The 14,062-nt window shown below is 47.1% G+C and overlaps 1 protein-coding gene across 4 annotated transcripts in view; it reads right to left on the bottom strand.

Moving 5' to 3' along the window:
- The window catches only part of Trappc9 (trafficking protein particle complex subunit 9), a 429,432-nt gene that overhangs the window by 357,556 nt on the left and 57,814 nt on the right, over positions 1–14,062 (bottom strand). For all 4 annotated transcript variants that reach the window (XM_041672442.1, XM_041672444.1, XM_041672443.1 and 1 more), the window contains one exon: positions 11,842–11,985. In XM_041672442.1, coding sequence (XP_041528376.1) covers positions 11,842–11,985 — 144 coding nt within the window. The remainder of the gene's footprint in view (positions 1–11,841; positions 11,986–14,062) is intronic.

The raw sequence follows: 14,062 nt of genomic DNA, 5'->3' as shown, positions 1-14,062 counted from the left end.
TCAAGTTTCCCTGCCTGTCTGTGTTAGGTTTCTACTGCTGTGATAAAGACCATGACCCAAAGTAATTTCGGGAGGAAAGGGTTTACTTCACCTTGCTGTTGTCAAGAAGAGAAGTCAAGGCAAGAACTCAAGGAGGACCAAGGAGGTAGGAACTAATGCAGAGACTATGGCGGGCACTGCTTACTGACTGGCTCCCCATGGGTCGCTCAGTCCACTTTCATCTGTCCAGGGGTGGCACTTCCTGTGGGGGGCTGGGCCTTCCCACATCAATCACTGATCAAGATGATGCCCCTCAGAACTGCCTACAGACCAATCTGAGGCATTTTTCTCAACTGACATTCCTTCTTCCCTGCCCCTCTCTGCATACTCAACATCTCCTCCTGGGTCACTCACTAACCCCATGAGCAATGCGGACAGTCGTCAAAACAGAGAGCTAGAAGATTCCGCAGTCTGAGAGCAGGATTATTGCCACACCCTCCTGGAGGTGAGAAACAGATCGAATCAACGGTGCCCTGCTCCTGTTGCGCTTCCCTTTGTGGCTCAGGCCAGGCCTTTGCACACACGCTCTCTAGCCCTCACAGCTGAATAATGACAAGACAGGTATTAACCCTCATGTTCTGATGAGGAAACCAAGCCAGAGAAAAAGAAGGGAACCAATTCACCCAACATTTCCTGAACCTAGAGGAGCCACACTGAGCCGTCTGGGGAATCTAGCCATCTATAGTTCACACAGAGGTCAGGCGTGGAGACCATCACTGATATACAGTGAAGCCATTCCCACTACTACTTATATACCACTGACTGTAACTGTTGGATGGGGTGACATTCTGACAGAAAGGGAGACGCCTAGAAGGATGCTCTGGGCCAGGAGAGGCCAGGGGCGCCACCTGTACAGTGGAGACATACGCAGAAGCTGGAGAGAGAAGGCGGTTGCTCCAGCTGGCTTGGGCCAGCCTGAGAATGAATGCGCCAGAACACGTACCTGGATGTAATTTCTGTAGCTATAGGAAATCCTACACACCAGCTTCCCGTTAGTCTGAACAAGAGATTGCCTTAAACTAGATCTATGTCACGGGGAACTTGGGATGCCAGAGAGCCGTGCCTGAGTGCCGTTAGGGTGGCTCGCTATGTTCTAGGCCTAGAACTGAAAGAGCTTAAGGCATGGAATTCAGGGGTTTGTAGCACGGATGGTGGACCAGTATACAGAACCACGGGACTGAGTTAGACACTGTGACAGCCCCATTCCCCACTGAGACCTACCTCCGCTAGAAGCCACAGGAGGTCCTTTTGGTACCCTAGAATATTCTGTTTTGTTTCTTGACAAATTATTATTCCCTATCACTGGTAAATCCACTAAAACATTTGAGATTTTTGACAGCCTACTAGCTTTTCTTCACCTCATTTTGCACTCTGATTTCCCCGCTAAGAATGCACTTTATTAGAAAGTACCTATTATGCCGTACTACGTGGCATTTATCTCTTCAACACAGAAATCACAGTAAGCCCGTGTCCCTCCCCCCATTCCTTTCTGCTGGGTTTTGTTCAAGTCCCTTCTGCCTGTTTCCGAACAAACAAAGGGGAGCTTATCGGTTGCAATGGAAACAAATTACAGCCCCTGACTTGCCCGGCCTCCAGGATTCTTTACAACTCAACAGTTCATATGCACGTCTTCCTTTCTCCCTAGCCCAGGTGAAAATCGAAATACAGCAAGTTAAAATTTTCAAAGACTCCAGACACACTGTGCATGGAGAAAGTGCGAGGGTGAGGAGCATGCTGGGAAAAACACACGCCGCCCTAACAGTCTAAAAGTCTTGCCTCTTGCGTCCAGCCTCAGATCACACTCAGGTTTGCACAGGGCAAACACTCCTGGGGGAAGTCAGAACAGAACCAAAGCACAGCATCTGGAGCTCCCATCCACACCCTGCTTGTAGGCTTCTAGAAACCACCATCAAGAGGCTTACAGTTACCTTGGTCATATAATTCTACACAAAAGTCAGATACCAACATGGCATAAAAACAGTACATTCCTGTTTCAAAACTACAAAATTCAAAAAAAATAATAATAATAATTAAGAGATGATAAGAAAAAGACGTTGAGTTCACAATGTTACGAGTCCAGGCACACAGAAGAAGGAGACAGAGCTATTTCTGGATCTGGCTCATCCCACCTGGTGGTGTTCACCATGAAGTTCAAGGCAACAGTAACTGAGGGACTGCATGGCCGCCTCTTCTTCAATAAAAACAATCTGTGTCTCTATGTGCATATCACTTAACAAAGATCTTTATACAGAACTCACAAACCATGAGCGAACTCAATGGGTCATAGGTCAAGACTTCAACTTGTTCCCATAGGGGCGGGGCAGTGGAAGAAGACAGACTTTCTCTGTAAGGGACCAGAGCATCAGTGGAGACTGTAGGCATTTTACATCTTAAACAGTGACAAGGGGGAAGGATAGGGGCTGACTTTCAGAAATGGGAACGATTCAGACAAGGCCTTGGTTGGAATGGCCGCTCTAGCACCTTCTGCTCACCAGAGCTCACACAATCAGGCCGTGGTGCGCACCTCCAGAGCTGCCTGCTTCCCCGAGATCTTAGTGTAGAGACATCAACTCTGCAGGACCAGAGCAAGGGCCACAGTGTAGAGCACTACCAGACAATCAGCCTTAAAAGGTAAGTACTGTCCCTCAAAACTAAGTCTCTCTCGAACAATATAACAAAATCAGCTGGGGTCAGAGGGAAACTGAGAGTGAGTGGCCTGGCTTTCCAGAGGGAAGCAAGAGGGAGAGACATAGATGTGACTACCTCATCCTCATGCTCAAACACACCCCACGAGTCTCAGAAACCTGGAGTCTACACATAAAATCTCGTGCCCAGTGTCCCAGTCTGAGGATCTGGCACCTATGGAGACGAAGGGGTCCTGAGAGTGAGGCCTGATCAAAGGGACCTCAGCGAACATGTTTGCCCCCTCTGTCATCCTGACAACGCCCAGGCAAGAAGGAATGGTCCTGGGAGAGGGAAAAGCTCAAAGGGACACTCCATAAGAGCCAGGCAAACCTAGGAGAAATGAAGAAACCAAAACAGACAGAGGTGCTATACACACTGAAGCCCAGGCCTCCCCACCCAGGTTCACAACACTGGATAGAGACAGAGTTAACAAATGTTAGCCCAGCGTGCAGCCTGAGGAGCCTGAAGTACTGCCGGTCCTGTACATCACTGCAGATGGTCAGAGAGGAACGAGGCAAGTCTCAAACCATGGTCTCTCCATGCTATCCTGGTTCCCCAGCCCAAAATGACCCAGGCTGACCTCCAGACTCTAAACTCTAGCTTTTCTTCCAGTATTAAGAAGAGAGGCAGTCCACGCCCTCTGGGTTGAGACACCCTCCAGGGCCTGTCTTCAACTCTGTGCCCAGCACGAAGGCCTGCATGTCCTTCCTAGTTATCTCACATAAAGCCCACAGAGCTGGGACATCAGAGGTTCTGTGGGATCTGTGCTCTGCCCATGAACACTCCAGAAGCACACAGCACCTGGGGTGACTGCACACCTCACAGGGGGCCCAGGGTCTCAGCTCAAACAACAGGCCCAAAGCCACATGCAGTACAGCCCCGTCAACTCAGGAGGAATGAAAGGCGAACAAGAAAGGAGATGCTGGTGCCTCCTCCTGTCCCTCACTTGGAACCTGTGGACCCCAAAAGACTCTTGGAGCTGCACTCAGACTTCATAGTCTCACCTCCTGGGCAGTCAGCGTAAGCCTTCCCGAGGGACCCCAGGTTTCACTGTGCGACTCCCAGACACCCACAGAGCACCAGAGGGCTCTGTGGTCCAGAGGGGAGGATGATCACCACTTCCCTGTAACCCATCTGCACCTAACCACAGACTTGCTAAGGAGAGACCAGACTAAAAGCTGTCTGTGGTGCTAGAAAAAAAGAATAAAGATATCAAATATGCAAGAGAGGGAAGAAAAGGCTTTTTCTCTGTGGGGATTTATCTCCTGCTTCCTGAGAACAGACTGGAGTCACACCAGAAAGTAAAATCTTCACCACCGTGTCCATGTACCTCAGCTGGAACACCACCTCCCAGGATGCTCTCTGCAGGGCCTGACTCAGCAGCCTGTTGTGTGACAGAGGGAAGGGATGGCTTTCCCAGCAATGGCAACTCCAGGCCCTGCTGGCTCCCGAGAACCAACTTCCTCCTGGAAGAACTAGCCAGCTCACAGACCCCAGCAGTCTAGTTTGAACACAAAAGGGATTCACCAGGACCCCCCACAGCCAGGCCAGTCTTTGTGGGGGCTCCCCTCCTGGACCACGTCAGTAGCTTTGACTTTTCCACCAATGCTACAGAATGAGGAAGGCCTTTCTTTTCCTGGGTGGTTCAGACCCGCGTCCCAGCACTCAGCCTTGCTGTCCCTGACCAGCCTGACTCCTTTCATTTATTGGGCAGTATTTGTGGGATTGGCCATCAGGGATGTGTCTATTCTTCCCAACTGCCTTTATAGAAGAAAAGGAAGGATATTCTTGGGAAAACGTAAGATGGAGGACACAGTGCCCAAGAGTCCCTAATACCAAATACACAACAGAGCAGCCAGTGTCAGCTGGTGCAAGGTCAGTTCTGTCACTTCCGTCAACAAACAAAATCCTGGCCAAGGTAAGTCAAGCACAGTGAGCTCCATACTATTGTTAATTCATACGTGTGGGCTGGAAGCCTATCTACCACGCTACTGTCAAATCTTGTGTGCAGACTAGACGCTAACCCTCTTCCGGGAAACTCATTTCTCAGGACTCTAGCACAAGTCTTAAATGTAAGTCATGCTAGAAAGACATATCCTAACATGGTCAGTGCAGATTTTCATGAAACTTCAGCTTTAGGCTAGAACACAAGAAGCCCTCAGGAGATGGCCTAAGCCTTCCTAGCCCTTCAGAGCTGTCCAGGTCTACTGTGTCCAGGCAGGTGACACACAGATCGTTACTGCGCAGGAGTCTATGTTACTTCAGCAAGTTAGAGCTGAGGGCTGGCTCTGTCCTGGACAATGGGGCAGCCCACATCTCTCCAGTGCAACAGGCAGGATACTGTTCTCCGACCAAAGCCATCAAAGTTTCACTGAGAACCAAATGAGATCTTAAAGGGGCTCAGGTGAAAAGGGTTCAACTATAAAATCTGTAAACTGAAAAAAACAAAACACAAAACAAAACAAAAAAAACTTAGAATAACCAAGAAAATACAAATTAAACAGTAAGGCACTCAAAGCATAATGACTTAGGATGCTGCTGCCAGAATGTAATCAGAATTACCCTTTCAGAAGGCAATCTAAATAGCAGAAAACACATCTAAATAGCAGAAAAATGTTCAGAACCAATGACTTAGTAAGTTCTCAGGGGATAAATGTAGGTCCTGTTACAAAGCCAAAAACAGAACTACATCTACCATGGTGTTATCTATAATAACAAAACAAGATCCCCACTCTCCACCCCACCCCCACAGACAAAGTCAAACAAAACAAAAGCACTGGGCTGGGGGAACGGCTCAGTAAAGCCTGCATGGTACAAGCCTGAGTTCCATCTTCTGGACTCAGGTGAAAAGCTGACATGGCCGTGTGTGTGCATTTGCAATCCCAGCACCAGGGCAGCGGAGACAGGGGGACCCTGGGGCTATCAGGCCAGCCTATCTGACCTAAAGGGCAAGCCCCAAATCTCAGTGAGAGAACCTGTCTCAAGATAACAAAATGAGACTATTAACCTTCTCCACCAGCAGCCTGTGTAGCACCTTCTAGAACTGCATATAAGTAGTTCATGTGCACATATTAAAAGAGCAATAACAGGACCTGTTACTAAGTATCTCAGTGCTCATCCACACGTGTTAACACGCTTTCGAGAAAATCATATGAGGATAAGTACAGCAAACACAGGCATGTCTAAGAGCAAGTCAGTCTTAAAAGTATAAACACGGTAAGAAAAAGGAGGGGAGTAGGATGAGAAAAAAGGACTGCCGAGGCAGGACTCTCCTCATGGGCACCCTGAGACTGCCTTGGCTGCAGGAAACAAGAAGTCAAACCAGATGCTAGCAAACACGGCCCCACACCCAGGCACAGAACATGAGTGACAGCCATCAGTGAGCACCACTGAGCAGTCAATGTGTATGCGTCTGTGTGTGTGTGTGTCTGTGAGTGCCTGTGTGTATGCGTGTGTTTCTGTGTGTGTATCTGTGTCTGTGTGTGTGTGTGTGTGTGTGAGTGCCTGTGTGCATGCGTGTGTGTGTATGTGTGCATGTCTGTGTCTGTGAGTGCCTGTGTGTATGCGTGTGTGTGTCTGTGTATGTGTGTGTCTGTGTGTATGTGTGCATGTCTGTGTCTGTGAGTGCCTGTGTGTGTGCGTGTGTGTGTGCACGTGTCTGTGTCCATGTGTGCGCATATGCACATGAGTGTGGCAGAAACGCAGAGCAGTTTTTGTCAGGAGCAGAGGCAGCTGTGAGGCCGTCAGTCCTGTCTGCGCTCTGTGCCATCTTGTAATGAAGAGACAAAGCTCTGTCTCAGGAGAAGAGAAGGTCAAGCTCATCATCCTGACATGGACAAGTGGAGAGATTGGTGCACTTAACAGTCCCTTGTCCAAGCTCAGACAACTAACAAGCACTAAATGCTTCCAATGTCCTATATAAAGCACGGGGCACCTGAAGGGGATGACGAGGCTCCTGCCCTTGAGAAACACAATATCCAACAGAACAGAACTGCTTCTAACGAAACAGCACCGCTGGCAAATACACAACACACAGAGTGACACCTGCCGCCTTGCATGAGGACGAAAACAAGGCAGGGGCCCCATCTATTCGGGACTTACAAAAGCCCCTCAGGGGAAGACAAGGCATGGAGAAATCCTGAGGTACAGGGGAGGTGCCTAACGTGCTATGGAAGGAAGTTACTTATCGCCAAGGAGAACAGCACAAGACCCAGCAAGTAGCAAGTGGAGTGCAAGCTGTTTGAGGGAAGGAAGTCACGTGAATACCACCTGGGGGCACATGACTATGCAAGCTGTGGGTTGCAGGACACAGAACAGGGTTATGACCAAGAAATGAGGGTTGGGGCAGCTCTCCCCATACTGCTCCAGGCTTGGTTCAATCCTGTGTCTCTTTAGAGTTGTTGGCTCCAGGTCTGTTCACAAAATCCCAGGAGAGTTGGTAGTAGTCAGTTCAGTGGTAGCCCAGGAGAAAGAGAGGAGGGGGGGAGCCAGGAAGAGACCCAGGTTGTGCCATCCCACTTAGAGGCTTAGGCATTCTGGGAGCTCACCCTATCTGTCACCCAATGTCACAGAAGCTTCCAGCACAGAGCTACTCACCGGGCAGCTTCCCAGGTGCCCAACTACTGACAGCTGCAAGAGATGAAGGCAACTGAGACTCAACACGATGTCAGTGGAGACGGACATGTGCTAAGCAGCTCCTTGTTGTCTACGGGACCTGTGACCACAGCAAGTCACTTGGTCACCAGAAGTCCTAGATAAAGACTATACCCATCCACACTGAGAGAAACACAGAACCAACAGAAGTGGGAGCACTTTCCAAACACTGAGGGACTGAGGGAGAAGCATGCCTGGCAGACAACATGGACAGCACCATGGGCAAATCAACTGCAGGACTTTAAGGATAGTCTAGAGATTTCCTGGGAAGCCACAGGCCACTCTGGCCAGGTAGCAGGGAGTCCAACTGCGGAGCTTCGCTTCTCTCTCCTCTTCTCCAAATCCAACTTCCAGACCCATCCCCCCCCCCCCCCGTAACAGACCACCTGCCGCACTCCCCTCCACTCTGCCCCCATGTCCAGTAGCTCTGCCCCAACCTTCTTCCACACTTCTGCTATCCCAGCCCCCAACACCAGAGAGCCTTCCCCGAGAATCCAAAAGCCCGGCCTGCCAGAGAAGCAAGAGGGCCAGCAAAAGCAGGGAGGCTAGCTTCAGATCTTCACTCTCCCTCCTCTCCTCTGCATTCAGTCCACAGGTCTGGAACAGACTACCTGTTGTGGCCGCTCTTCACTCTCTACCCCCTTCCCAGAGGACTAAGCAGGTCCTGGTGGAACATCCTGCTTTCCTCCCTCCTGTGGACAACCCTCCCCACTCCCCACCCCCCCCACAGAGTCCCCCCTCCTATCCCATCCCCATTCCTAAGTGTCAGGTCCCAATACATAGAGCATATCTTCCTGGGAACCTCCAGTGGCTACACCTATCAGGATCTCTGAAGAATTTCCTACCAGGCAACAGCCACCACTCTCTCCTAAAACAGGAGAGGGTAACAGAAACCAAAGACTAAATCACCCACCCAACAAAGACTAGGCCAGAGATGAACAGCTAGAATTACAATCTTCCCAATGCCAGATGCCTAGACAACAGTATAAAAGCGAAAAATCAATGGTGACCACACAATAAAATGTCTACCAGATCCCATCTCTAAGTACTCAGGACAGTATGTCTCCACTAAAGCCCAGCAAACCAGAATATTGTGCCAAAAGCTAAAGCACACAACAAAGACCTTACAACAGCCTTTATGAATATGAGAAGTCCTTAAAGAGGAAATGAAGCACAAACAATGGAAAAAAATGAAAACAGACCAACACCTGAGAGTGGAAATGGATAAAAAATTAAAATTAGAAAAAAAAAAGAGAAATCTGAAAATGAAAAATCTAGGAACTCGAACAGAAACCAAAGAGGCAAGCCTCATCAACACAATACAAGAGATGGAAGAAAGGCTCTCTTCTTCCCCTAGCTCCATACCTTGAGGTTGGACCCCTATTTCTGTTCCTTGAGTTTCCCTCTTAATTAAGAAAGGCCTTAGGGGGGCTGGAGAGATGGCTCAGAGGTTAAGAGCACTGCCTGCTCTTCCAGAGGTCCTGAGTTCAATTCCCAGCAACCTCATGGTAGCTCACAACCATCGATAATGAGATCTGGTGCCCTCTTCTGGTCTGGTGGCATACATGCAGATAGAACACTGTATACATATTAAATAAATAAATCTTTAAAAAAAAAAAGCCTTAGAATACACCAAGAGAAAGAGAGAGAGAGGGAAGAGAGAATCTCAGGCATTGAAGACACAACAAAAGAAATGGATATCCCTGTCAAAGAAAATGCTAAATCTAAAAAGAAAAAAAGGGAGGGAGGGAGGAAATAAATAAATCCTGGCACAAACATCCAGGAAATGTGGAACACTATGAAAAGACCAAATCTAAGAATGCTAGAAATACAGAAAAGAGAAGAAATGCAGGTCAAAGACACAGAAAACATTTCCAACAAAATCATAGAAGAAAGTTTCCATAATCTAAAGAAGGAGATACCTACTAAAGGCACAAGAAGTATCCAGAACACCAAATAGACAGGATAGAAAAATGAAATCTCCTTAGCACATAACAATCAAAATACTAAGTATAGAACAAGAGAGAATATTGAAAATTGCAGAGGAAAAAGACCAAGTAACATATAAAAGCAGAACTATTAGAATTACACCTGACTTCTTTATAGAGACTTTACAAGTCACAAGGGCCTGAAAGGTTGTCTTACAGACTCTAGGAGACCAGAGATGCCAACCCAGACTACTATACCCAACAAAACTTTAAACATAATATCCAGAGAAAACAAGACATGATAAACTAAATTTAAGCAGTATCTGTCTACAAATCTAGGCCTACAAAAGGCACCTGAAGAAAAATTTCAACCTAAAGAGGTCAACCAGAGCTTATAATTCGCGATCCTAGAAAAGCTAAATAAGAAGGTGAATCCAAAGACAAACATATAAGCTTCCTCCTGAATATTAACCTTCATCAGGCGATGAAAGGAGACAGAGACCCACATTGGAGCACCAGACAGAAATCTCAAGGTCCAAATCAGGAGCAGAAGGAGACGGAGCACGAGCAAGGAACTCAGGACCGCGAGGGGTACACCCACACACTGAGACAATGGGGATGTTCTATCGGGAACTCACCAAGGCCAGCTGGCCTGGGTCTGAAAAAGCATGGGATAAAACCGGACTTGCTGAACATAGCAGACAATGAGGACTACTGAGAACTCAAGAACAATGGCAATGGGTTTTTGATTCTACTGCACGTACTGGCTTTGGGGGAGCCTAGGCAGTTTGGATGCTCACCTTACTAAACCTGGATGGAGGTGGGCGGTCCTTGGACTTCCCACAGGTCAGGGAACCCTGATTGCTCTTGGAGCTGATGAGGGAGAGGGACTTGATCGGGGGAGGGGGAGGGAAATGGGAGGCGGTGGTGGGGAGGAGGCAGATCCTTAATAAATAAATAAATTTAAAAAAAAAAGAAAATACCACACACAGAAATAAATAAATAAATAAATAAATAAATAAATAAAGAGGTCAACCACACCAAAAAAAAAAAACAAGAAATAAGTAATCCCAGACCAGCAAACCAAGATGGGAAATACACACTCACTCTCTCTCTCTGTCTCTCTCTCTCTCTCACATATACAATCACTACCACCACCACAACAACAATAACAGGAATAAACAAACACTATTCATTGATATCTCTCAACATCAATTGTCTTAATTCCCCAACAAAAAGACGTAGACTAACTGAAGGGACAGGAAAACAGGACCCATCCCTTCTGTGCTATCTGAGAAACATAGCTTAACATCAAAACTAGACACCACGCCTGCAGGATAAAAGGATGAAAAAATTATTACAAGCAAATAGACTGCCTTAGTTGGGGTTTTATTGCTATCAATAGACATCATGATCATGAAACAACTCTTATAAAGAAAAGCATTTCATTCAGGCTGCCAAACCATTCGGGGGTTGAGTCCATTATTGTCATGGCAGTGGTAGATAGGTTTTAGGCCCAGCAGTAGATGGCCAACAGAAAGCTAACTCAATGGCATTTCTGAGGTTCTTTCTCATGGTGTAGTGTCAGGGGTTTTTCCTTTCTTTATCTTATTTTTTTAATTTATATTTTTTCTTCTCCCTTTTTGCCCCACAGGTCCTTTCATATACATTATGGCTTCCAGTTTAATGCTTTTATGGGATTCTTGAATGTGATAACAAGTGAGTCTCTGTTTCTTGTGTCTTCTCTTGGGCTCTATTCCTTCTTAGTTTTTGTTTGTTTTATCTTATTATATTATTGCATTTTATTCCATCTTATTTTATTATATTATTATGCCTTAGAACCCTGTTTTCTAACGAGAGACAGAAAAGGTGTGGATATGAATGGGAGGAAAGGGAAGGAGGAACTGGGAAAAATAGATGGATCTAAGGACTTGCAAACCTCCCCACACAAGCACCGCATATTGGCACTCACATCTTATCCAATGTTCCCCAAGGACAAGGAACCTACTGTGGTTTGAATGCAAAACTTACCTATAGGCACTAAGGGAGGTAGTAAAACCTTTGGAAGATAGGGATCACTGGAGGAGTGAGCCTTGGGACAGGGAGCCTGACTCTACTTCCTGTCAGGTCTCTGCTTCCTGCCCTATGAGACATGTGGGGTTGAGGAGTGATGGCAATACTGCCACCCCATAGTGTTGCCTGCCATCATTTCTTCCCAGTCAGGAAGGACTAGATCCCCTTACACCGTGAACTTCCCATAAGTTGCTTCATGTCAGGTATTTGATCCCGAGACAAAGAAAGCAACAAACACGGAGCCTGGGCTGGAGACTAAGAAGGGGGAGGACCTGCTGAACAGAGGGATAAAGACACAGAAAACCAAAAATGAAGGGTGTGGGTAAGCCAGAGAGAGCACGGGAAGGATGACTAATGGCAGAAACAGGTACCCACCAGCAGCAAGGAGCTGGAAACAAAGGCCAGTCACAACCCAATGCGCACCCAAGAATCCCTGGAAAGAAAAAACTACAAATTCACTCACCCTGATCAGATAGGAAGTCCAGCATGGTCTGCAAAAGAAAGGACAGGTGCCTCACTGACAGCGCGGGATTTCCCATCCTGCGGGAGGCATAGACCAGCTCGTGCAGCAGGCGCATCTGAACAGCTGCCCAGCCTCGGTGAGTGCCTAGGGGAAAGGTCACAAAGCAGGGACTCAAGGTCATGTGGCAGCTCACAGACAACAACCTCAATGATCAAACTCAAATGGCAAAAACTATTACCACCGCTACCCCTTCACCCACCACCATCCCGTCCCCAGGTATAGGGTTGCCAGAGAAGAATATTGTTCATCCATTAAGAATGTCTCTTTCTGGGGACAGAGCTGGGTTTTTTTATTCTTTTGCTCTTTGCTCTTTTGGGGAACCTGACACCCAGCTCCCAAATAAACCACTCACGGAGTGAGTTCTTTCTTATGAACACCAGGCCTTAGCTTGGCTTGATTCTAAGCAGCTTATTTATTTATTTATTATGTATACAATATTCTGTCTGTATGCCTGAAAGCCAGAAGAGGGCGCCAGACCTCTTTACAGATGGTTATGAGCCACCATGTGGTTGCTGGGAATTGAACTCAGGACCTTTGGAAGAGCAGGCAATGCTCTTAACCACTGAGCCATCTCTCCAGCCCTAACCAGCTTTTCTTAAATTACCTCATGTACCTTTTGCCTCTGGCTTTTACCTTTCTCTATTTCTGTGTCTCTTACTTTTACTCTTACCCTGCGGCTGGCTGGGTGGCTGGCCCCTGACGCCCTCCTCTCCTTGTTCTGTCTTGCTCCTTCTCCCAGACTTTTCCTCTTATTTGTTCTCACTGCCTATCCTTGCTCCTGCCTTGCTAGTGGCCATTCAGCGCTTTATTTGACCATCAGGTGCTTTAGACACAGTAACACAGCTTCATGGAGTTAAACAAATACAGCATAAACAAAAGTCACACACCTTAAAGTTATTTTCTACAACACAGAGCTCAGTGGTACAACACCTGCCTGACACGGGCAAGACCCCGGGCTCCAACCCCAGTATAGAAAGAAGAATTTTACTATTTTGTTTGTATTCAAGACAAGGTTTTTCTGTGTATCTTTGGAGCCTGTCCTGGCCCTCGCTCTATAGACCAGGCTGACCTCGAACTCACAGAGATCCACCTGCCTCTGCCTCCCGAGTGCTGGGATTAAAGGCCTGTACCACCAACGCCTGGCTTGGAAAGAAGAATTTTAAAAAACAGCCTTACACTATACTTTCTCTCTTCTATGAAGACGTCCACTGAAGTAACCCTGATAGCCTCCAGAAGATTGTTTCCAGTGCATTTCAGTAAATGAGAGAGATTTTCTCAAGAAGCGATAACCCTAGATGGGCCCTCAGGATCAACGCAGAGGTGTAGGAGAGGGGAGGTCATCCAGGGACTGGAAGGGCCCCTCCCTCCCAAACAGTTCAGCACATTTGAAAGGAAAGGTAGGATGCTAGCTTACACAGCCTTCTTGAAAGTATTTCCTGAAGAATGCAGAGTCCTAGGGTTCCAGCTCCTTTTGGCAACAATTACTAATTCTACAGATTTTCTACTGTAAAATCTTTCAAAAAGAAGATGTAGACATAGGGGTCCCTCACAATGTTGGGAGACTCTAGACACGCGGGAAAGCTAGGGAAAATGACATAATCTGACTTGCTGTGGGCCTGCTGTAGCCACAGCTGCCTCGCAGTCTCCATCTGCCTCCTAGGAGCCTACGTGGATGGACACAGGAATCCTGAGTCTCCATCTCTGACTCTCTCTGTGTCTATCTCTGTCTCTGTCTCTCTCTCTCTCTCTCTCACACACACACACACACACACACACACACACACAGTAGGAATCTGTACTCTAGGATGCAAGAAGTCCCACATGAAGTCTCTTAAAATTAGTATATACAGTAATAGATTTTCTTGTGACATTTTCTTTTTTAATGTTTAAGGTTTTTTATTTTGTTTTTAGATTGATTATTTCATGTATAAGTGTTTGCCTGAATGTATGTATGTGTACCACATGCATGCTCAGAGCCCACAGAGGAGGGCATTCAATTCTCCTGATACTAGACTACAGGTGGTTGTGAGTTCCCCCATGTGGGTGCTGGGAACCAAACCTGGATCCTCCACAAGAGTGACCCATGCTGTTAACTGCTGAGCTATCTCTGCGGCCCCAATTTTAAGATTTATTTTTAATCATGTCCAGGTGCCCAAGGAGC

Source organism: Microtus oregoni, unplaced genomic scaffold, assembly GCF_018167655.1.
Source record: "Microtus oregoni isolate MIOR12 unplaced genomic scaffold, Mior012 000022F_ref0000154, whole genome shotgun sequence".
NCBI lineage: Eukaryota > Metazoa > Chordata > Mammalia > Rodentia > Cricetidae > Microtus > Microtus oregoni.
Note: the sequence above shows the minus strand (reverse complement) of the source record. Positions and strands in the feature narration are given on the sequence as shown.